General features: G+C 27.2%; 1 protein-coding gene and 1 long non-coding RNA gene across 2 annotated transcripts; one reads left to right on the plus strand and one right to left on the minus strand.

Annotated features, from left to right (window-relative positions):
* The first annotated feature begins 3574 nt into the window (after positions 1-3574).
* LOC109598773 (uncharacterized) lies at positions 3575-5086 on the plus strand. The gene is made up of 3 exons (XR_002191506.2): positions 3575-3705; positions 4150-4247; positions 4681-5086. It is a non-coding gene; the product is annotated as an uncharacterized LOC109598773 (long non-coding RNA).
* A 221-nt stretch (positions 5087-5307) lies between these two features.
* Positions 5308-26313, minus strand: LOC109598765 (uncharacterized). The gene is made up of 4 exons (XM_020014689.2): positions 26210-26313; positions 24002-24083; positions 6488-6817; positions 5308-6429 (listed from the first exon to the last, which is right to left on the minus strand). Exons 2-4 carry the CDS (start codon positions 24075-24077, stop codon positions 6164-6166), a joined length of 672 nt encoding a protein of 223 aa, XP_019870248.2. The 5' UTR covers positions 24078-24083; positions 26210-26313; the 3' UTR covers positions 5308-6163.
* Between the last annotated feature and the right edge of the window lie 226 nt (positions 26314-26539).

The following is a 26539-nucleotide window of genomic DNA, read 5'->3' on the forward strand; positions in this document are numbered from 1 at the left end:
TATATATAAATAAGACAAATATATTTATTTATTTAATTTTTTAGATAATTTATGTTCTGTTAACTATATGCAACCCACATTACACCAAACGTTTAAAATTCGATCACCGTTGACCTGACTGAATCTAGAGGGAGACATCATGCATGACAGAGACAATACTTTGTAGTGGGAATCTTTTACTGTCTCTGTCATTAATGAGGTCTCTCTCAAAATTCAGTAGGATCGAAGACTTTCCAATCGTTATAATCTTAAAATATCACAAAATTACAGTCGGGTGTCTTAGATAGAAATTTTGAAAATTAACTAACGGAATATGAAAAACTGTATAGATAAAATTAAAAAATAATACAATAATAAGAATTAAAATATAAAAAGTAATTACATTTTTGAATTAAAACAGTTTTTTATATCACAACAATTAAAAATCTGTGAATAATACTATTTTTTGAATATTTGAATAAATATTTAACGATTTATGGAATAATTTTATTTAATTTAACATGTAAAATATGCTTAAATTATTTGGTTAATACTGAAAATAAAAATAATGGTAGATGTACTTTGTGGTCGTAGATGAAAAGAAGTAGAACGACTTTTAATTACTCAAAAACGTGCAGTATTGTAATGTAATGAAGCGTCGGTTCCGAGAACCCCAAGCGAAAAAAGAGACCCCGGGACGCCAATGCGAGATCTTGAATGCGACGCGAGACAATGACCAAAAGAGTCCGGGGACCACGTCACTAAAAAACGCCAACAATAAGAGACCCCTAAATACTGCGAACCGGTTACCCAATGTAAAAGTGTGTCTTCGGCTCCGTTCCCGCACCGCATTGGGGTGCCGCGCTCAACTCCGACCATGGGGTGTTGTGAATTGTCGGTGATGCAACTGCAACAACGCACAGGCCCCGCAAATCAGTTGAGTGCGTGAGTCATGGGTGGAAAGATGCGATCAATCAAAAAAAATGTATCTGAGGAGGGAAATTCGCGCGTTTCTCGGCTTTTCCTTTATTTTATTTTGTTTTATTCGGTTTGTTTTGGTGCCCGTTTTGGTTTTCGCTTGACCTGCTCAATGGGATTTACGGAGTTACTACGATAATTTAGGATTTTATCCTTTCAATGGTATTTTCTTTTATAATTTTCTAGATTTTAGTATTGTGTAATAAAATATAAATTACAAAAAATTAGTTGTAGATATAATAGATTAGCATTTAGCTTAGATCTACAAGTCTAATAGAACCAAAAGACTTAATTTCCAAACAAAAAGTATTCAGTTCTTTTTACTGTATCTTTCAGGCAACTTTTAATAAAAAATAATTAATGAAACATTAGTTTAAAAACAATTAACAACACACAATATATATTGAATAGTTAATTCTCGATTTGGAATCCAAAAATAAATAAGACCTTTTCATATATAAACAGGCTTTATGGCTAATTGGTAGTTTAGATTTAAAATGTACTGATTACTTTGTTTCATACATGGTTATTTTGAATTTCCACTGAAGCTGTAAACATTTCATTATGTTAAAAGCATTTTAAAGTATCTTTAAGACAAGTTTAATGATAATTTATGATAAATACTGAAGTTTTTCAAAAGTTTTTTCAAAAAACTTAAACTTAAGCTTTCTAGGCTGTAAAAGTTATCATATAAAGTTAATTTGTCAATTAAATTGTATTAAAATCATTTTAAAACATTATTAAAACATGATTAATGTTAATTTATGATAAATAATGAAGTTTTTCAAAAGCTTTCTTAAAAAAAATTAAGCCTAAGCATACCATACTTTAAAAGTTATCGTATAAATTTAATTTATTAATTAAAGTGTATTAAAAGCATTATAAATCATTATTAAAACATGCTTAATGTTAATTTATGATAAATACTTACGTTTTTCAAGTTCCAGACTTTAAAAGTTATCATATAAATTTAATATGTTAATTAAAATTTATTGAAAGCATTTTAAAACATTGTTAAAACATGCTTAATGTTAATTTATGATGAATACTGAATTTTTTCAAAAGTTTTCTTAAAAAACTTAAACTTAAACGTTCCAAACATTAAAAGTTATCATATAAATTTAATATGTTAGTTAAAATTTATTGAAAGCATTTTAAAACATTGTTAAAACATGCTTAATGTTAATTTATGATGAATACTGAATTTTTTCAAAAGTTTTCTTAAAAAACTGAAACTTAAACGTTCCAGACTTTAAAAGTTATCATATAAATTTAATATGTTAATTAAATTGTATTGAAAGCATTTTAAAACATCGTTAAAACATGTTTAATGTTAATTTATGATGAATACTGAAGTTTTTCAAAAGTTTTCTTAGAAAAAACTTAACTTTTACAAAAATGAATAAATAATAATGTTAAAAATGTTTATTAAACAATTTAATTGTTACTAAACCTAAATTTGATGGTTTTATGTCGTACTTAAGTTTCCAATTATCATGATTATATTTTAACCAACTTTGAAAGCATGTTTTGGATGATTACCATGCATAAAAATCCATGGGGCTGGTAAATTATTACGGACAAGTGGTTCCATTACATCTCTCATGACATTTTAACACAGGGAATGGCCCATATTATCAATAATTTTCTCTAATGGTCCTTATCATGCCGAAAAAGGAACCCCAAACCATAACGTCTTCTCCGCCATGTTCTAAAGATTTTTGTAGTGTATCTAGAGTCTAAACTTGAAGGACGAACCTCAAAGTACTCCATCAAAATTCTGAAGAGTAATTAATAAATTAATTCAACGTTCTGACTGTTCTACTAGGCACATTATTGTTTAATGGTTCAATTAATTCATGTTTTGTTTAAGTAGTAGACAAGGAAGTTGATTATAAATTCCTAAAACTAAATGTTCATTTTAATTTTAAACTGAAATTGGAGACATGAATAGTAGTAAAGACGAGAAACCCACAATAAACAAATAAACGTGTGATTTTTGCTAATAGTACTATAGAATCATCATCAATCGATGCACTAAGATGTAAATTGATTAAATTGTCTGATTGCAGACATGGAAGGAAGCGTAGGAAATGCGTCCCCCCTTAAACACTTTTCCCTTTCGACTAGAATCCGATATTCCGTCGTCGTATAAGATTTCCATGTGCAGGTACTTGTACAAGCAGAACTGTCCGAACGGTTAAATTTCATCATTGTCGAATCGGACCACCTCCACTGCGTTGCGGAACCATCGAACAAAAACGCTCAGCGATTGAGCCGACGTCGTGTTCCGCTCCGTTCGGGGGAAAAAAAACTCCAATACCACAAACTCGATATCCTGCCCGTAACTTAATCTAACTAGAGTAGAAAATAAAGGACGTAGAAACAAAAAACAAAGGAAGGAAATATTGAGTGGCGGTCTGGATGGTCTTTTGATTGAACGTGTCTCGGTTATGATCAAAATTGTCGGGAGGTTTTAAATTTACTATACCGGTTGTAAACTTATATCTATTTTGTGTTAAAGAACATAGTGTGACAAGAAATTTATACTTAAGTCGAGCAATTTATTATTTATATCAGTTTGTTGTGGAGTGTTGTGGTGGCTAAGAAAAAAAAATGCATGTTTTTGGTTTTGAGCACTGTTTTCTTCTGGTGTCAAGATTTGTGTACGATATTCTAGCACCATTCGAAATCAGTTCTTACGCCAAAGGTCTTCAGGAACTCAACTTTAACATAAAAACGTTTTGGGTGAGTCATTATTAATTGCCAATTGTTTATTGATCTTGTGTGTATTTACCACTGGGTGTTTTGTAGTTCTTCCAAATGAAAAATTGTAGTTGAATTTAATTTTAAATAGCCAAAGAAAACCATTTTCAGCATCAAGGTTTACCTTAGTTGCTATATCATCTTCAATACTGAATTAATTTAATTCAAAGAACGTGATCTAAGATGTTAAATCATGACTCTTAACATGAGGAATCACTTATATTTAGTTTGGTACCATTTTGGTACTCTATTGAAGCATTCTCTGAAAGTGGTGGTGGAATTTAGCTTATATGAACCATTGAAGGTTTACCTGATAAGACCCAAAGAGAGGACTTACTAAGACTGGTGGGTTCTTTCTTAATTTGTTTTTAACACCTATATATTCAATTGCTAATTGATTATAACAATATGTGTTCTGTTTAATAGTAACTACAACGACTGACTATAGAGAATTGACGCCATTTTGAGTACTTTGGATTGAAACTGAGACGGCGACCACTGACTGGAAGAAGCCATAAATGAAGGTATACAGTTTTATGCAAAACTAAATAGTAACCTGTTCCAACAAAGATTGGAATTTATAGTTAGGGAGGTGAAAATGTTGACCATGTACCTTAGCCTTAGCTTAGTATTACTACCTGTTTTTGGGTAGTTCGTAGAATGTTTCTAATCATTCTAGGAAGTGTGATGAAAGTTTACACGTTTCCAATTCTAAACTCTTTATAGGACGTGAAGAAGACCTTATAAAAGATACAAAATCAAGTTTGAGGTATGAGAAAATAAAACAAATAATTGTATAGTTAGCTACTAGTAACTACAATTATAAAAAATAAACAATCCTCTTGAAATATTCCTTTAATTTCTTCGTAATTAGGACAAAAGAATGTTTTTAATTATATTTATATTACTTTTCTCTATAGAAACTATTAATTGACATTTGATATTTCATAATTTTAGACCTTCAAAATTTCCTTGAGACCACATAGACAAGTATCAACCATTCCAACCGAGGACAGCAATCATCAATTGAACAGGAAGACGTCTTTGAAATGTAGTCCTTCCTCCACAGACTTTGGTGAGCCCTCAGCATGAAGAAGAGGATGTATGATTTTAGAATTGATCACATCATTAACTCCAAGATTAGTACCAAGGAGACTCCATCATCATGGAGGTCTAAATCACTGATTATTGATAATTAGTAAAACTGTATTTCCTCCAAATTAATAAAATAATATTCTTGATTCACATTTATATTAAATTGACATTGAATAGAAAATGATATATTGTATCTTAAATAAATTAAATTTATAAAGAAAATAGATGTGATAGAAAAAGCAATATGAAAAAATTTATAAAAAGTACTTCTAGAGAAATTAAATTAATAATATATATGTCTTAGGTGTCTGTTTCAAAATAATTCTTAGTATTTTGACAAACAATTAGAGTTAAATACATATAAGGTGAAGAAACTCTGAAAAAGTACTTCCAGAAATATTATCAGACACTAATTATACAACTGTTATCCAATGACTTTTACTGTTGCTATGTTATTATAAATGTAATTTAAAATTGTTTTGGTGAGAAATTTTCTAAAAGTACTTTTAGAAAAATGATCAGAGACAATAAAATAAATTAAATTTACAAAACAATATTGTATATTATAATATTGCTGTAAGGGTAAAATAAGTTGACTCAGTTTTGAACATCAATGTATTATCAAATTGATTATACATTAAAAAAATTATAATTAGGTCTATATTCTAAAATTAAAGAATTCATAAATATTTTGACAAAAACTACAGATATTAACTATATACAAAAACAAATATTTACAAAAATATGTTTCCAACTATTTATATACAAATTATATAACAATCACTTAACTAAATAAATTTTCACCTAAAAAGCTTAGATATAGTTGTCTAATGTAATAGCAATAATAGCATTTATTAAATATAATAAAATCCCTGAAAATATATGTAATATACATTAATGAAACAATTATACACATAAAAAGCAAAAACTGGCTTACACTATTACATTCATTAAGGATACAATACTAGTTAAATAGGAATATAAATTAGTTATTTTAATAGGAATACGGCGAATAACATATAATTAAAAATGTTATGTTTTTAAGTCAATGAATTATATCACAAAGAAAATTTTTAATCCTTACTATAAAAATCACAAAACATCTGCCACAATTACACAACAGATTGTTTTTGCTTCATCCGTTCATCCTTAGTTAGTCTAGTACTGTGTTTTACGTATATGTATTAGAAAGATTAGAAATTGAGGTCCGATTTAATGAAAAACAAAACGATAATTCCAGTCTCATGAACGAAAATAACCACCTAGACTTAAATTTATAACATTTAACGACGACCAAAACTCCACAGAGAGATTAAATTAACCGGTGGCAGTGGTGCGAGGGGATTCATGTCGACAACAGGCTGTTTTCGTTCGAGCTCTTCATCTCCGGCTTCTTGCTCAGCTTCGCCCACGTGTCGCCGCCCAGAGCCTTGGCGAAGTGATCGTCGACCGAGAGGGCGGGACTGTCGGACAGCTCCGGGGTGGCGGCCGGCGGTGAGACCGTCCTCGGCGGCTCTTTGGCTAGGTTGTTGTTGGAGAAGAGCGTGTGGTAGTCGTTGCCCAACGACCTTCTGAAGTGCTCGTCTATTATGGGGTCGCACATTGATATACCTACAAATAATAACGATATTATTAACTGTTCTAGGTGTGGGACGACGAAGAGACTCACCGGACGGCAGCTCCTCCCTGGGCGGTCCCCCGTTGTGTATCACCGACCGCCTATACGACGACCTGTAGCCGGGGTTGTTGATGGTCTGTTGGTACGAGGGCGGCAGACCGCGTTGCCTCAGGCTCATGTCGATGGGGGTGTCGGCGCCGCCGCTTTTGCCGTTCTCCTGCAACTGGTTGACGTCCGGCTTGTACTCAGGGGGGCTGGGCGGCCTCTGGTCCAGGCCCATCGTTTCCGGGAACTTCGGGTCGGACTTGCGGCTGTACTCGGGCAGGCGCGATCGTCTGTCGCGTTTCCATTTCGTCGTCTGTTTGCTGTTCTTCGAGTCGTCTGCAACAAAACGAATCTTGGTTAGAATTGGGTTGGAAGTACTTCCAGAAAAATATTAAAAAACGTAAATACTTCTTAATATAAGTCAATAATACTTGGTAAACCGTGAGACTCTGCGAAGAAATTTTAGAAAAGTACTTCTAGAAAATATACAAGAGACAAAAAATAAATCAACAACTCAAAATTATTAACAATTAGGGTGAATATATTGTGAAATTGGGTATAACAATTGTGATTTGACAGTGATGTGAAGAAATTTATAGGAAGTACTTTTAGAAAAATGATCAGAAATTATAAATAAATCAATGAAATGTGTTAGTTAACTTGTTTGAAACGATTTTTAGTGTTTGGACAAACAAAGGGGTTTAAATACTATAATGTGAAAAAATTCTGAGGAAGTAATTCAAGAAAAATGATCAACGGCTAAAAATAAATCAATAATATGTATTTATAATTAATTAATTAACTGGTTTGATCAATAAATTTGGTGTTTGGGCAAAAAAATGAGATTAAATACTAAAATATGAAGAAATTGTACTTCCAGAAATATTATCAGACACTAATAATAAATTAATTATACAAAATCTAACTATTTGGTTGTGTGTGTTTTCCAACGACTTTTACTGTTTGGGAAAACAAATGTGATAGAAAAAAGCAATGTGAATAAATTTTAAAAAAGTATTTCTAGAAAAATTATGGAAGACTAAAAATAAATTAATGATATATGTTTCTTAGGTTCTGTTTCAAAATAATTCTTAGTGTTTTGACAAACGAATGGAGTTAAATACTAAGAATGCGAAGAAATTCTGAAGAAGTACTTCCAGAAATATTATCAGACACTAATAATAAATTAATTATACAAAATAATAATATAAAAATTATATAAATAATATTTATTACTTTTGATACACCAAATGTTATTTAAAATTGTTTTTTGAAGAAATTTTGAAAGAGTACTTTCAGAAAAATTATCCAAAATTAAAAATAAACCAATAATATGTATTTCTAATTAGTTAGTTAACTTGTTTGAAACGATTTTTAGTCTTTAGACACTATTAATTATGTAAGTATTATAAAATTTGAGTCATTTAATTTATCCTGGATTTTTTTGCCCACACCAAAAGTCATTGATACTCTAATATGTGTTACCACATTCAAATTTTTCCGTGGAATTTTTATGCAAATGACACGTTTTGGATTGGAATAGCTTTTTTCTAAAAAAAAAATTGATAATAAACTAGCAACCATCGATTAATAAATAAGATCATTGACCCGTACATTAAAAAATGCCATTAAAAGTTCCACTGATATCTCCTTTATCTGTTGCACTGTTGCCTTAATTAAAATCGTTGGCATGTCTTCGTCGGAAAGATCTTCGTTAGATACAAGTTTTGAAATTTCCCAGAACCGGCACATTTTTTGGCTCGTTTGTGAATGAACCGGGACGCCGTGTCCATTCATAAAAACAATTATCTCTTTGTCTAACTGCCGTCGCAATGACAATTTCGGGTTGACATTCTTCGGAATTTTTCGTTTACGAAACGGTGCAGCGGTGCGTAGACGTTTTCGGCGTGACCCCTGAAGGCCACATTCGAATCTAATGGTTTGTAGGCCCGTTTCACAGCATCCGGTCTCACGTCTCATTCATTCGACTCGTAATTCGTGTGGTTTTCGGTGATAATTACCGAACAATCGGGCTTCGTTTCCATTTCACAGTCATTTACCTGATTTGTGCCTATTGAAAAGGGTAATCGTCCACTTGTGGACTGTTTGAAACGCATTGATTTCACCTAATTACAATAAACTCTTAAAATATCGTTGTTTCTTTCTGATGGTTAAACAATTAATTGTGTTTTTTGACTGAGGACATTAATTGCTATTCGGTATGTGGGAAGATTTGAAACCCGTACGTCACAGCAATGTAATTAAAAAATAACTAAATAATTGTGGGAATGCCTGTGTGTAATTAACGACACGTACTCTAAATTCACGAGGGCCGAATAAAAAGACACGATTTCAATGCCGTGTATGGCGAGTTGTGTTTGTGGAACAGATGGCCACATTCGTGTTTTGGTTTAATCTAATCGTAATTGGAAATTGTTGTCACACACGTATATCGACGATTTATTTCAAAAATGCGAAAATTAATCGCATTATTGTCAGTTTCTGGTAATTTTTCTGGAAGTACTTCACCAGAATTTCTTCACAGTACAGTATTTAATACCATTTGTTTGTTCACACACTAAAAATCGTTCCAAATAAGTTAACTAACTAATTAGAAATACATATAATTGATTTATTTTTAGTCTTGGATAATTTTTCTAAAAGTACTCCTTCAAAAGTTGTGTTTAAAGACTAAAAATCGTTTCAAACCAGTCAACTAACTAATCACAAATACATATTATTGATTTATTTTTAGTTCTGGATAATTTTTCTAAAAGTACTCTTTCAAATGTAGTGTTTAAAGACTAAAAATCGTTTCAAATCAGTCAACTAACTAATTATAAATGCATATTACTAATTTATTTTTAGTCTTGGATAATTTTTCTAAAAGTACTCCTTCAAAAGTTATGTTTAAAGACTAAAAAACGTTTCAAACTAGTTAACTAACTAATTACAAATACATATTGTTGATTTATTTTTAGTCTAGGGTAAGTTTTCTAAAAGTACTCTTTCAAATGTAGTGTTTAAAGACTAAAAATCGTTTCAAATCAGTCAACTAACTAATTATAAATGCATATTACTAATTTATTTTTAGTCTTGGATAATTTTTCTAAAAGTACTCCTTTAAAAGTTATGTTTAAAGACTAAAAAACGTTTCAAACTAGTTAACTAACTAATTACAAATACATATTGTTGATTTATTTTTAGTCTAGGGTAATTTTTCTAAAAGTACTCTTTCAAATGTAGTGTTTAAAGACTAAAAATCGTTTCAAGTCAGTCAACTAACTAATTATAAATGCATATTACTAATTTATTTTTAGTCTTGGATAATTTTTCTAAAAGTACTCCTTCAAAAGTTATGTTTAAAGACTAAAAAACGTTTCAAACTAGTTAACTAACTAATTACAAATACATATTGTTGATTTATTTTTAGTCTAGGGTAATTTTTCTAAAAGTACTCTTTCAAATGTAGTGTTTAAAGACTAAAAATCGTTTCAAGTCAGTCAACTAACTAATTATAAATGCATATTACTAATTTATTTTTAGTCTTGGATAATTTTTCTAAAAGTACTCCTTCAAAAGTTATGTTTAAAGACTAAAAAACGTTTCAAACTAGTTAACTAACTAATTACAAATACATATTGTTGATTTATTTTTAGTCTAGGGTAATTTTTCTAAAAGTACTCCTTCAAAATTTCTTCAAAAAACAATTTTGAATAGCATTTGATGTAACAAAAGTAATAAATTTTATTACAAAACAAAAAGTATCGATTTATTTGTAACCTCTTATAATTTTTCTAGAAGTACTTTTTTAAAATTTCTTCACGTTGCTTTTTTCTGCTCAGTTAAAATCTTTGGAAAACAGTCAACTAAATAGTTAGATTTTGTATGATTAATTTATTATTAGTGTCTGATAATATTTCTGGAAGTACTTCCTCAGAATTTCTTCACACATAGTTTACAACCACGTTTGTTATTCCAAATTTTTAAGTTTTAACTTGGTGAATATTATAAATAAGGTTTATTTGAGTAAGAGTTTTAAGACTTAAAGTACTTCAAGTAGTTTTTCATAACATAACTAAATTACTAACATGTCTTTAGAATATTATTAATAAGACTTGTATTTTAGATATTTTGGTAGAAAATATGTATCTAACAAGATAATTTTAATTTCGGTTAGATTTTCATCACTAAATTTAGACATTATTCATTCGGAAATGACTAAAATGGAGGCTGCTGAATAAATTACGTAGTATTTGAATCAGTGATTAGAAGAATTAATTTAGGAGTGTGAGCAATTTAATAATTAATTTACAAGATTAACTAAAGTGTGTTTTGGCAAGATCTTTACCTGGTATGAGCCACGGTTGCCAGAAGGTGTTACTTTTGATTTGGTCACCGACTTCGCACTTTTGGTTCTGGGCCCGCATCATCAATGAAGCTCTCAACAGTTCTTGCACGAATTTCGAAAATTCCATAATACACTTGCGAACGACAACAACAACGGCACCACAACAAAAAACAATAACGTAAAGAAGTCAACGAGGTACAAAAGGAAACACCGAAAACTATTCACTACTTTGTGTAAAGGGCCATTGTGTGTGCGGTTCCGCTCGTTTCGGAATAGTAGAGAGAGCAACACAGTTTCATTCATAAGAATCTCCAGGTAAAAGAGAAGCCAGGTATACGTAATTAGTTTTTTTTTCTCCTCGGCTCGGCCGTCCGCGTCCGATGGCACCTAAATCGGGCGCGTATAGGGACCAGTTTAGCTTGGACGCACGTTTTTGACCGGTTCCGTCGTCGTTGTTTTTTTATTCATTCGTTTTCGTGTTATATCACGAGAATCGGCCGTGTTCCGTCTTTTGTTTTAGTAGCGTCGGCTCGCTTGGGCTGGGCCGTGGGGCGCGTGGGAAAACTTTTCATTGAGAAACAGGGAACCCGTTCGATTGGCGGTCCACGATTCACGATTGATTCGGGCCCGTTTCGCGGCTCTGATGAAGCGGTAGAAGTGGTCCAAACTGTGGATTCGCAGTGAATCTTTCGTAATTCGGAAGTCAGCATTAAAATTGAATTAATGGAAAGAATTACCAACCGTATTCTCAAAATAACAATAACAATACTTTTACGTAGCAACAAAATTACATTTTATTACGAGAATTTTGTGGCAAAAATAATCCATAATCCTTAAGTGAAACATAATTTATCTTATAAACATGTGTTAATATATTTAATTTGTTCAAAAATAAATAAAATTATATATACTCTCTTACCAATTTATTCAAATAGTTAGGTTAGGTTAGATTAGGTTAGGTTAAGTTAAGTTAGGTTAGGTTAAGTTAGGTTAGTTAGATGAGGTTATGTTAAGTTACTTATTAAAATAATCATGTAAAAAAAGATAATATTCATAAATTTATAATAATTTTAATTATATCTATAATTTATAATACGTGTAATTTGTTTATATTAAAAAGAACAAAATAAAACCCTCAAAATTTAGAAAATTTTAAAATATGAAAAAACATTTGTAGTAATTATGTTAAAACAAATGAAATTTCAAATTTACAAGTTTATTCAAATAGTTAGGTTAGGTTAAGTTAAGTTAACTTAAGTTACTCATTAAAAAAAGTTTATTAAAATATTTATTTAAAAAATATATAATATTTAGATAATATTCATAAATTTATAAAAATTATAAATTGATTTAATGAACAATATGATCTATTCATAATTGGGGTTATCTGTCAATAATAGTACTTTTTTAATAAATGAAATTAATATGTATAATATTAATATATATAATTTATTCAAATTAAATTAGGATAGGTTAAATTAAGTTAGGTTAGATTAGGTTAGGTTAAGGCTAAAGTTAGATTGTTATTCATTTATAAAAACTAGTTTATTAGGTTAGGTTAAGGCTAAAGTTAGATTGTTATTCATTTATAAAAACTAGTTTATTTAAATATTTATTTAAAAAATATATAATATTCATAAATTTCTAAAAATTACAAATTTAATTAATAAACAATATGATTTATTCATAATTGAAGATATTTATAATTAATAGTATTTGTTAATAAGTAAAATTAATATGTACTTTTAATAATTTATTCAAATAATTAGGTTAAGATAGGTTAAATTAAGTTAGGTTAGGTTAAGTTAGTCATTAAAAAATGGCTTATTAAAGTATTTATTTAAAAAAACCATGATATTCATAAATTTATATTTTTAATTGTATCCATATAATATGTTTAATTTGTTTAATCCCTCAAAATTTAGATATTAAAATATGAAACATATGTAGTAATTATGTTAAAACAAATGAAATTTCAAATTTACAAGTTTATTCAAATAGTTAGGTTAGGTTAAGTTACTCGTTAAAAAGATAATTTATTAAAATATTTATTTAAAAAATACATTCATAAATTTATATTATTTTTAATTATATATATATATATATATATATATATATATATATATATATATATATTACAAAATTGTGCAATAAGTAAAGTTAGGTTAGGTTAAGTTAAATTAGGTTAAGTTGATTAATTCATTTTTTAAAATATTTTATTAAAATATTTATTTAAAAAATATATAATATTCATACATTTTTAAAAATTACAAATTGAATTAATGAACGACATGATTTATTCATAATTCGTATCATTAATACAATTTTAATTCTTGAATAATTTATTCAAATAGTTAGGTTAGGATAGGTTAAGTTAGGTTAGGTTAAGTTGGGTTAGGTTAGGTTAGATTAGGTTATGTCATTCATTCATAAAAACTAGTTTATTAAAATATTTATTGAAAAAAATATATATACAAATTTTTCAGTTTAAAATATAAAATACTAAATTCAAATCATTTAATTTTCTTAAATATATAATCATTTACTAAATAATAAAAGTTTGGAAGAAAGTGCGAATCGTGGAAAACACTTGACAATGCGGCTCAGGTGTAAACACTAATTTCGTAATGAATGGAGAAATTTACAAATGTGTTTTTCTGAAAATAGTGACCAAGTTATTTTTAGACCAACATTGCATTGTTCTTTTATTAAACGCAAACTACTGGAATGTATGTTAATTGCGAACAACAACACTTAAACAAAATTGTTAATATTCATGAATTTTTCTGTGTATAATCCGCAGAAAAATTAATTGCATTAATTAAACGTTAAACAGAAGAGTTGTGCAATATTTTGTTTCTTCTCCAACGATAATTAATTGTATTATGATGTTACAGTGTGGGTAATGACGGTTATTGTACGTCTGTTAAATAATACCCCATTATTAATTAGGTTTAACTATTGTAGAAATGAAAAAGTTACAAACGAATTCCGTGAATGAAAAGGTCCATTAACTCAATCAAATCGAATGAAGTCGTCGTCTACAGTCCACACATACCAACACAAATACCACGCAATGAGCACACGACAAATTACCATTACTTATAAATATTAATTCAATTAGTCCTTTCATTCTTTTCTGTTCAAATTTTATTTGTAACGAGAAACAAGTTTTAATTACATAAATAAAACATTAATTAAATGTATCAATGATGAAATAATTCTTCTTAGTCTGTGTGTTCTCACAATTGAGACTGCAACATTTAAATTAAATAAACAACGTGATTTACTTTCCATTAATTAACATTTACAGTTAAATTTATAACCAATCTTGGAATTATTATAATAATAATAGTTTTGAAATGTGCTTCCAAGTACAGAAGCTGTACCTTGAATATTCAAATCTAAACTCATCAATCACTAAGAACAAAGAGGCCAACAATGAAAACTATTTACAAAAAAAAAGTGGTGAAGGGAAAGTAATTATTCTTTTATAAATGAACGAAAGAAACACAGTTGAGAGCAATTAGAGGATAATTGATCTGAAACAATGCTGACGAATGGTCGGAGGAATTTCTGGGAATCACTGATGCAAAAATGATCTCATTATGTTGGAATAACATGAAAATATTGAAGAAAAATGATTCAATGTGTACTCGAGTAGTTTATAACGATGATGAAGAAGTAAAGATAATTTTTATGGGTCAAAGTTAAATTATTTATTAAATTGTTGCTACAAATAAAGTACTCCCTAAATTCTTAGAATTGAAATACTACATATAAAAAAAAGTACTTTAAACAAGAATTGTTTTAAATGAATTTATAAATGAGAGTTAAATTATTTTGTAAAATTACTGCTACAAATAAAGTACTCCCTAAATTCTTAGAATTGAAATACTACATATAAAAAAAGTACTTTAAACAAGAATTGTTTTAAAGGAATTTATAAATGAGAGTTATAAAATTACTGCTACAAATAAAGTACTCCCTAAATTCTTAGATAAAGTGGTAATAATTGTACTACTACAGATAAAAAGGTACTTTAAACAGGAATTGTTTTAGAAAAATTTATAAATTATTTATAGAAATACTGCTACAAATAAAGTACCTTTTAAATTCTTAGACGAAGTAGTAAAGAAACAGTTGAAACTTAAAAATTATATTCTCACATTGTCTCTGAAAACGACAATAAGGTTCAAGTTTCCAGTTGAAGCAGGAAGTGTACTCCTCAAGGTATCATGTTCACGACATTGTCCCAAAAGCGAATTGACAAACCGGCAGCCGACCAACAAGCAGCCGGTCCGTGACAAAATTTTATGTATTTCGTGGACCGCTTAACGGCCATTAAAAACCGGAAGCTCCGGCATTTTACAAGACACACTGCATGTGTGTGTGTGTTTAGTCTATTGCCCCTGAGTCTCAATCCGAAATTCCATTTAAATAAATTTTTAAACACAATCTAGATCTTGGGAACGATGGAATGGTCAAGTTTCCCATAAAATTGAGTGGGGAATTTTAATGGGTCGCATTTTTTAACGTGGGTAGAAAGTGCAGTTTCGCACTTTCCCGCATGGAATTTATTTTTTTGTTTGTTTGGGCACAACAACGTGAAAATTTCAAATAAAATGCAGAAACTATTATAAATGCATGGATCTGCAAATATTTTTACATTCATATTTTGTTAATACTAATTTAAAAAACGTATTTAAATAAATAAAATTTAGGATTTAATTATATAGTTTCTGTTTAAAGTACTCTTTTATTTGTAGCAATACAATTATTATTACTTTATCTAAGAATTTAAGGAGTACTTTATTTGTAGCAGTAATTTTATAAATAATTTAACTCTCATTTATAAATTTCTTAAAAACAATTCCTTTTTAAAGTACTTTTTTATCAGTAGTAGTTCAATTATTACCACTTTATCTAAGAATTTAGGGAGTACTTGATTCGTAGCAGTAATTTTATAAATAATTTAACTCCCATTTATAAATTCCTTTAAAACAATTCATATTTAAAGTACTTTTTTATCTGTAGTAGTTTAATTATTATTACTTTATCTAAGAATTTAAGGAGTACTTTATTTGTAGCAGTAATTTTATATATAATTTAACTCTCATTTATAAATTCCTTTAAAACAATTCATATTTAAAGTACTTTTTTATCTGTAGTAATTCAACTATTACCACTTTATCTAAGAATTTAGGGAGTACTTGATTCGTAGCAGTAATTTTATATATAATTTAACTCTCATTTATAAATTCCTTTAAAACAATTCATATTTAAAGTACTTTTTTATCTGTAGTAATTCAACTATTACCACTTTATCTAAGAATTTAGGGAGTACTTGATTCGTAGCAGTAATTTTATAAATAATTTAACTCTCATTTATAAATTTCTTAAAAACAATTCCTTTTTAAAGTACTTTTTTATCAGTAGTAGTTCAATTATTACCACTTTATCTAAGAATTTAAGGAGTACTTTATTTGTAGCAGTAATTTTATATATAATTTGACTCTCATTTATAAATTCCTTTAAAACAATTCATATTTAAAGTACTTTTTTATCTGTAGTAAGTCAATTATTACCACTTTATCTAAGAATTTAGGGAGTACTTGATTCGTAGCAGTAATTTTATAAATAATTTAACTCCCATTTATAAATTCCTTTAAAACAATTCATATTTAAAGTACTTTTTTATCTGTTGTAGTTCAATTATTACCACTTTATCTAAGAATTTAAGGAGTACTTTATTTGTAGCAGTAATTTTATATATAATTTAACTCTCATTTATAAATTCCTTTAAAACAATTCATATTTAAAGTACTTTTTTATCTGTAGTAGTTCAATTATTACCATTTTATCTAAGAATTTAAGGAGTACTTTATTTGTAGCAGTAATTTTATATATAATTTAACTCTCATTTATAAATTCCTTTAAAACAATTCATATTTAAAGTACTTTTTTATCTGTAGTAGTTCAATTATTACCACTTTATCTAAGAATTTAAGGAGTACTTTATTTGTAGCAGTAATTTTATATATAATTTAACTCTCATTTATAAATTCCTTTAAAACAATTCATATTTAAAGTACTTTTTTATCTGTAGTAGTTCAATTATTACCACTTTATCTAAGAATTTAAGGAGTACTTTATTTGTAGCAGTAATTTTATATATAATTTAACTCTCATTTATAAATTCCTTTAAAACAATTCATATTTAAAGTACTTTTTTATCTGTAGTAGTTTAATTATTATTACTTTATCTAAGAATTTAAGGAGTACTTTATTTGTAGCAGTAATTTTATAAAAACCATCAAATGAATATAATTTGAAAATGAATATAATAAAAAATTAGTACTAAAGTAAGTATTTTGGGGTTGCCATCTTAAATAATAGTTCATCTAAATTAAATAATTGAGTGTGAATAAGATAAAAGACTCATTAATTTTAGCAGCATCATTTAATTGTTGAAATTTCCTGCACTAACAGATTCACCTTCCTGTTCAGTTCAATTAACGTTGACGGTTCCGACAATTTAGAGACCCATTCATCATTACCAATGAACATTTGTTGAAATCTTGTTTGTTTCCTTACTGGTCTCATTTAAGATTTGAGAGGCCACATCACCTTGTTTAATTTAATGTTTTTACATAGTTTTTCGAATGATTTAGTTTGATTTGTAAACTGGAGTGTAGTGGAGAAGAAGAGAAGAAGGAGGTCGGAACAATGGCAGGATGGGTTTTATTTTTGTTAATCCAAGACAACGGATATTCCACGGTTGTTATCGCGGGGCGTCACTAGTTTAACCGCATACCAACTCGGATCAGAGTTCTCACTTTGGTCCCGTCCAACAAACCAACAGATGTCCGTCCGATTCACAACCTTATTACTCCGTCGTGTCGGTCCATACGCCGAATTTCGTGGATGCCGTGCATTCTTTCGGGTGTTTATGGCCGTAATATTATCGGGGTTTTATTGCGCAAATGACGTTGTCAAGATGCACAGATGCACAGATGCACTGATGCACTCGAAACTGATTTGTGCTGTGCTTCACTCAATGTAATTTTTGATTTTATTATGTGAAAATATAATTTCATTCAATATTGGAAGTAACACAAGTTTTTACAATTCTATTTGGTATTAAATTTAAAAATATCAATTGAACTGAATGGAATTAAATGTTCGATAATAAATGAAACTAAATTTGGCTCAAGAATGCGGATACAAAAGGCGATAAGAAAGTATTTAACGATAAATACTTATCAATAACAACTTGACATAAGCAAATATTAATACTGAATAAATACACTTCAATTTATTGAACATATTTTTAATATTAGGAATGAAATTATTTTTTTTTTAATGAGAAATAATTATTAATATTTATTATCTTGTCTTTACGGTATCTAATCATTCAATAAACAAATCATACATGAAATATGGAATTTTAAAGACAAATAAATATTTAGTTGCTAATTTTTTAAATCTAGATAATTTCCTTAGAATTATTAGTATATTTTTCGGAAGAATATTTAAAATATTTATTATTTTATTTAAGAAACTCAATAAAATTATTTATATATTAATATTTTTAATTACTAAATAATATTTTTATTACAATTTTTATGAATAAATAAATCATTTTTATTGTATTTAATATTTATAATATTATGAATAATGATATTATTTATAACTCTTTAAATTAAATAAATATATAAATAAATAGAAAGTAATTTATTTTCTGTCATTTTTCATTTGTTTTATTTACATTTAAAATAGTTCATATTTTTTAAATTTATTAAATTTTTATGTTTTGTATTATTTATTAATTAAATTATGTTTCCAATTTTGAAAATTTTCAATGTACAGATTTTTATATATATATATATATATATATATATATATATATATATATATATATATATATATATATATTTAAGGTTTAAAATATATTTTTTTAATTCTTTAATTGTTTAATTAAAATTTAAAATTTATTTCTAGTAAATTTATAAGGAAGTTTATAAATATTTTAAACTATAATTATTAAATTTACTAAATTGTTTTATTTTACTGTTGTTTAAAAATATAAACATTATTATTATTTATCAATTTTTTGTCAATTTTGGCTTAAAATATTTTTATACTTTTAAATTTAATAAATTTTTATGTCTTGTATCAATTTATTAATATTTTTATACTTTACTTTACTAATATTTTTATACTTTTAAATTTAATAAATTTTTATGTCTTGTATCAATTTATTAACGTATTTAATTTTGAAATTTTTCATTTTTTTTTAAATATTTCTGCGATCTAAAATACTTTTTTTATTTTTTATTTGTTTAATGTATATTTAATAATTATTTATAGTAAATTTATAGACTGGCTTATAAATATTTAAAATTTTAAATTATAATTATTAAATTTACTAAATTGTTTTATTTTATGGTTGTTTAAAAGTATTATTTATCAATTTTTTGTCATTTTTGGTTTAAAATATTTTATATTTATTAAATTATTTAAATTTAGTAAATTTTTACATTTTGTATCAATTTTTAATTTCATAATTTTTCAAAGTACTAATTTGTAGAATATCTGAAATTTTAAATTATAATAATTATATTATAACATTATTATATTAATAATTTTTTTGACATTTTTTATTTAAATTATTTTATATTTTTTAAATTTACTAAATTTGTTTGATGTTTTGCATCATTTATTAATTAAATTATGTATTTAATTATGAACATGTTCAAAGTATAAATTTTTTTATATATTTCTATGATTTAAAATATTTTCTTTTCATTTTTTATTTATTTAATTTATATTTAAATAATATTTCTAGTAAATTTATAGACTAGCTTATAAATATTCAAAATTTTAAATTATGATTATTAAATTTACTAAATTGTTTTATTTTATTGTTCAAAAATTTAATTATTTATTAATTTTTTTATTTAAAATATTTTATATTTGTTCAAATTAACTAAATTTTTATATTTTGTATCAGTTATTAATTAAATTATGTTTTTAATTATGGGAATTTTGAAAGTACAGATTTTTAAATATATTTATATGATTTAAAATATTTTTTTTATCATTTTTTAGTTTAATTTATATTTAAAATTTATTTGATTTATAGATATTTTAAATTTTATATAAAAATTTTTTATTAATTATTAATTAAATTATATTGTTAATTTTGAGAATTTTGAAAGTACAGATTTTTTTACATATATTTCTATGATGTATCATTTTTTATTTGTTTAATTTATATTCAAAATTTATTTGATTGATAGATAATTAATTTGTTTTTATTTTAGTTTTAAATTATTTTGTATTTCTTGTATGTTTTAAAATTTTTATACTTTTTATAAATAAATTTATATTAAAAAATTTATAATAATTAGCCATTTTAATAATTTGAATTAATTATAATAATTTTTATAACTATTTTGAAAATATTACAATATATTAATGGATTTTATTAACATCAAATATTATTTTTTTTTAATTTATTATGCATAATATTATTATTATTTATTTATACTCGAATGAATATTTAATTTTTACTTCTAATTTTTATCAATTTATTTATACATTTGTTCTTTTTAAATGATATCTAACAAAAATTTCGATTATTTGGGGAATTCCAAACAACAAAAAGATTATTTTCCTTCCTCCTCATCGAAACGTGTCGCCGTTGTGCGCGACGAGAGAGGCAAACAAGTTCGCTAGACGAATAGTCGAAATTGTTGGAATTGTTTCACGGATTCTGTAACGCGCACGAACGGACGGGCCGCTCTCGCCGTCGCGGGATGATCTTGCGTCATCCGGCGAGAATTTCGACGACGGCCTCTCCGCTGCGGCATCGCGGCCCGTTCGGTTCTTCCGACCTTTCGTACGCAAATATTCATGTTAATTATTGTCTTATTCTTATCTCACACATCGAGGTGACAATTTTTTATTATAATTTAACACAATAAATTGAATATTAATAGAAAATTACCAAGTTTTATTTACTATCACTAATTACTTATTGAGTAATGAATAATGAGTAATGAGAAGTAACGAGGAGTAGTGAGGAATAATGAGTTCTGAGTAATGGGGAATAATAAGTAATGAGGTGTAATAAGAAATGAGGAGTAATATTAACGAGGGATAATTAATGAGGAGTAATATTAATGAGGAGGGATAATTAATGAGGAGTGAGTAATGATTAATGAGGAGGGATAATTATAAGGAGGGATAATTAATGAGGAGTAATATTAATGAGGAGGGATAATTAATGAGGACTGACTGACAATGAGGAGTGAGTGATAATTAATGAAGAGTAATAATTAATGAGGAGTGATAGTTGTAAGGAATGATAATTAATGAGAAGGGATAATTAATAAGGGAGGGATAATTAATGAGGAGTAATATTAATGAGGAGGGATATTTAATGAGGAGGGATAATTATGGGGGTAATTAATAAGGAGGGATAATTAATGAGTAATGACTGACAATTAATGAGGAGTGAGTGATAATTAATGAAGAGTAATAATTAAGAGTGATAGTTGTAAGGAATGATAATTAATGAGGAGGGATAATTAATGAGGGATAATTAATGAGGAGGGATAATCAATGAGGAGTGAATAATAATTAATGAGGAGTGAGTAATACTTAATGAGGAGTGAGTAATACTTAATGAGGAGTGAGTAATAATTAATGAGTAATAATTAATAAGGAGTGATAATTAATGAGGAGGGACATTAATAAAGAGTCATGAGTAATAAATAAATGAGTAAACGAGTAAATGAGTAAACGAGTAAACGAATAAACGAATAAACAAGTAAACGAGAAAAATTATTAATTAATGATAAATTAAGTAGTTCCAATTTTGATTTTCGTGTCAACTTTAACGAGAATCATAAATAAACATATTTTTTGTACGGGCCAAAATCACAATTGATAATTTAAACATTCGGACGAAAAAAAATTATTATTGTTATGTTAATTATGAACGTTGTGTACATCATTATCGGTCGCCATGAATTTTTCATGGCGTTCATGTTGCCCACTTGAGTTTTGAAGTGGGATTTTTATGAGCGAGGAATTTGGTTGGAATGTTGTGTTCAACTGGTAAAAGCGAGATTGTTAATAAATAAATCACTTTGTAGATATATTTAAAAAATTGGGGGATAAATCAATTTATGAAAAAATAGTAAAATAGAATTAATTGAATGAAACAGTTGTTTGAATTTGTATAAATAAAACGACCATCATAAGAATGACAGCGACGAACTAATGCCAACTAAGTTTTTATTTTGGAAAGGTCGAACAATATTTTGGCGTTTAATTTTGGTGTCCTTCACGTGGTCGCGACCCCGAAAGGCGTAATCGATTCTCTGTATGCAAAATGAAAAACGACACCTATTGTGTTATCGTCCGTCGACACAATAGAAACGATTTACGATTTACGATTTACGATTTCAAAATCCATTTCACATGGTAATGATACGCACTTATGCACGAACAATTAATATTCCCATTGACGACCGATTAATAAATATTCCAAATGGACGATGATTTCAATGGGCTTTCGATTCTGTTATTGTTGATTCATTTTTGGTATGCGTATCAATGTCGATAATATTATTCAATTATCCATCAATTAGTCCTTACAGAAAGTATTTCTAAGCAGGAAAATTATTAGTTAATTAAATTATCACATTTTTTCACCAATAATTTCAATTATTTTATCAATTAAATCATAAAAATGTAAAAATAAATAATTTTATAATTCGTTTTGAATGGTTTTATTGTTTTTACATTGGCTAAATTATTTTTTTACTTATTAGTATTTATAAATTTTACAAAAATTTCAATTATTTACAAATTAGTTAAATTATGTGTTTAATTTTGAAAATTTTCAGTGTACAGATTTTTTTATTTATTTCCATAGTTTGAAATTAATTTTTTAATCATTTTTTATTAAATTTTATGTTTTGTTTTAAATTATTATTAAAAATTTGTTAAATTATATCTTTAATTTGGAAAAATTTTCAATATACATATTTTTTTACATTTTCATTGTTTAAAATTATTTTTTTATTAATTTTATTTATATATAATATTTATTTTTAGCATAATTATAGAAAAAATAAAAATATTTAAAATATTATTTTATGATTTTTAAATTTTTATTAAATTATTATTTAAAATTAATTAAATTATGTCTTTAATTTTTGAATATTTTCAGTATACACAATTTTTTTACATTGCCACAGTTTAAAATTATTTTATAATCATTTTTTATTTATGTATAAAATTTTATACTATTAAATTTATAGAATAATTTAAATAATGGTATAAATATGAAAAAATCTCGAATGTTTCATTCGGCATGATTCAACAAAATCACGTTTTTAACCGTAGAAAATCATTATTCCAAGAATGATACAACACACACAGTGAAATGATCATTTTTGTGCACAAATAATTATTATGTCATGTCGAAGTTATGTTTTCGAATTTTGTTTGCTGAGTGACGCAAAGTGAAGAAAATCATTCGTACACGCCCAACTTCAATAATAAATATTGTGGGAGGGAAACCCAATACAATAAATATTGATTTGAGACTTCTTTATTTACACAATTTATTATAAATTACTTATTTCAACTAACAGAAAAAATTATTGGTGATGTTATCAAACATGACAAATGATAAAAGTACAAAGAAATTTCGCTGCAAGTCCGCAATCGAATCGAATACTTTCTAAACCATTATATATTGTTAACGGTACATTCGCAGCCATCCGAGATGCAAACAAACGAAAATAAAAAAGCTGCTGAGGAATTTAAGAATGTACAATGCACCAAATATAGTATGTGCTTCTGATTGTTCTTGTTAAAGGATTTTTCAAAATATTCGAAACTAATATTGATTGTTCTATACTCTATTCAAAACACTGTAAAGTGTTACATTTATTTTTCTGAATTGAGCTCCACATGTAACAACTTATTCAAGTTGAAATCCATTTTTATTGACTAAATGTATAATGTCCTTCTTGCCTTTTAATTTCAGCTCATCTCTGAGGAATGGAATCAATCAATTTCTGAATATATGACATGCCAAGCTATAAAATATTGTTTAAAACGAATGTGATAACAATTCTTACCGTTCAACGCCTGATTCTCCTGCACCATCGTGGCCGCCCTCGAGAGCACGTCAAGGGGGGATTCACCGCCCTCCATTGCTATCTGCGAAAAGAAAGACCACATTATCGAGTTGGACAAAACTATAGCAACTTATAGAATGTTTTAGAAGAAAGCATAAATCTACGATTTCAGTCGGAGCATAAAACGGCAGATGGAAAGACGCCACGATAAAATATCAGTTCCGACCAATTAATGTAAAATAATTCACGGATCCGCTTTTTTTGAGTTATAATTTTCATCGTCTGAACGAACACGGGGCACCGTGAAGCAAAACAGAACCGAGACGGTATTGTCCTTAACCCTGTTGAGCTCCAACGAAAACATCCATGAACAACGGACGTTGTTTTTAATTGAATTATTCATGTCTTCGATATCAATCGAATATAATTTAAATTTTTCACTTAATTACTCATTTATTTATTAAAAATAACATAGGAAAACTATTTGTGAGTGAAGGCACGACAAAATCCTGTAATTAAAATACATTTACATTTTATTTATCATTGATAAAGCTTAATAAAGTGGAATTCCAATGTGATAATGCCTAAGGAAAACGATATGCTGCTTAATTATAGGAATTTAATCAAATATTTAATGACATTGTATTATTTTGAGAAAAAACAATTCAACAATTAAAGTTTTAGGTCAATGTGATATATTTATAATAACAATGTTAATAATAATAACTTAATATATTATATACGAACAATTTTTTCCAAAATTTCTTAAGAATATTCAATATATACAATGTATATATAATGTATACAATGTAGACAATGTAGATAATATAAATAATGTGTACAATATATACAATTTCAAAAATTGTTTTTTCTCATATTTCAGTAACTTTTGGTCCATTCTTGTTTAAATTTGATACGTATTATACTAAAATACAATTCAATGTAAGAAACTTTCACCTTTTAAATTTTGGGGGGCAAATAAAATGTCTATAATTAAAAAAATATGTATTAAACTTAAACTAATCAATTGCAGTATATTATTAAATTATATTACCAGATTTTATTTTAAAAAATGCTATTAAAATATTCCATTAATGATTATCTAGAACAATTATTGACATATTTAACAAAATTATGTTGCTTAACTGCTGAAATAAATCTACAGGAAAATGTGGACAATAAATTCCTTGAAACACTTCCAAACATATTTCTACGTCTGAACAATAGCTTAATCATAATTGTTGGGATGTGTAAATAGATTGATTTGCTACAAAACTTATTTATATTAATTAACACGCAACAATTAAAAACTTAGACTTTTAATATTAACACGAAAATAAAAGAAACTATTTAATCCAACGACAGACTGAAGTATTTAACCAGACAAATTTTTACTGTTTGTGGATATTCATGAAACTAGCTCACCTCACACTTTTGTAACAGTTTTCTTCAATTATTTAATTCAATTCATCAATTAAAATATATAAATCCAATAGGTAGTTAAATATACTAAATAATAAATTTAATTTAAATTGGCTTAGAACAGCAAGTGGTACTTAAATTTTAAAATGTATTAAAAGTACCAGAATCTGGAAACTGGTATAATAACTTTTATATATGTAAAAATTTACGGTTTAAAAAACTAATAAATTTAAATGATGTAATAATATCACTGTTTAATAAGTACTGGTTCCAAAAATTCCTCTAAAAATATAATAATGGATAACTTTAATTAATCTAATAAGATAATGTAGGAGAATTTCAAAACGAATTTTTACAATTTGTGAGATTTTCACAACACAACAAAAAATATATAAATAATTTAGAAGAATTGAAATCAATTGAGATAAAAAAGTGTGGGAAAGACCCATTAATAAAAATATTTCAAATTCCATTAAACAATTGTCAGCAAAAAATTCTAGGTCGTGTGCGTTGCAAAAACAAGTAGGCTTTCGAACCGGAGATGAATCCATTTTTACAACAAATAAAACTAAACGTAAATAACAACATGAATTATCCAAACACACATAAAATTAACAAGTTGGTTTGTTGTTTATAACCTAAGAAAAGTACGATTTCGAAAAAATTCGACGGCGTCCGCGTGAATTTTGCGATTGGACAACAACAAACCGCAAACAACAAAATGCCACCCCGAAAATCAATAAATACATCACGTGTTCAAACAACCCCCCAGCTTAAAACACTCACCCGCTCAGATTCGTACGGTGCGTGGCGTAAACTGATCGACGCACGATTTTTAAACGGGTCCAATTGTGGTTTTTGCACCGTAAAACACACTAACAAGCAAAACTGTTAAAAGAATTTGACATTTCGGTCAAACCTGCGATTGAAGAATGATCGGAATCTCAAATATTTACATAGGCCACCTATACCAAAACTTCCGAATTAAAAAGCCGCGCACAATCCCGAGCCGAGTCACTTTTAAAAATCAATCGGGACGCGACAAAAAACAAAAATTATTGACTAAATTAATTCATTAGACGACACTTCGATCGGTAGCGTCCCTCAGGATAGTTG

The sequence above is a fragment of the Aethina tumida genome, chromosome 5, assembly GCF_024364675.1.
Source record: "Aethina tumida isolate Nest 87 chromosome 5, icAetTumi1.1, whole genome shotgun sequence".
NCBI lineage: Eukaryota > Metazoa > Arthropoda > Insecta > Coleoptera > Nitidulidae > Aethina > Aethina tumida.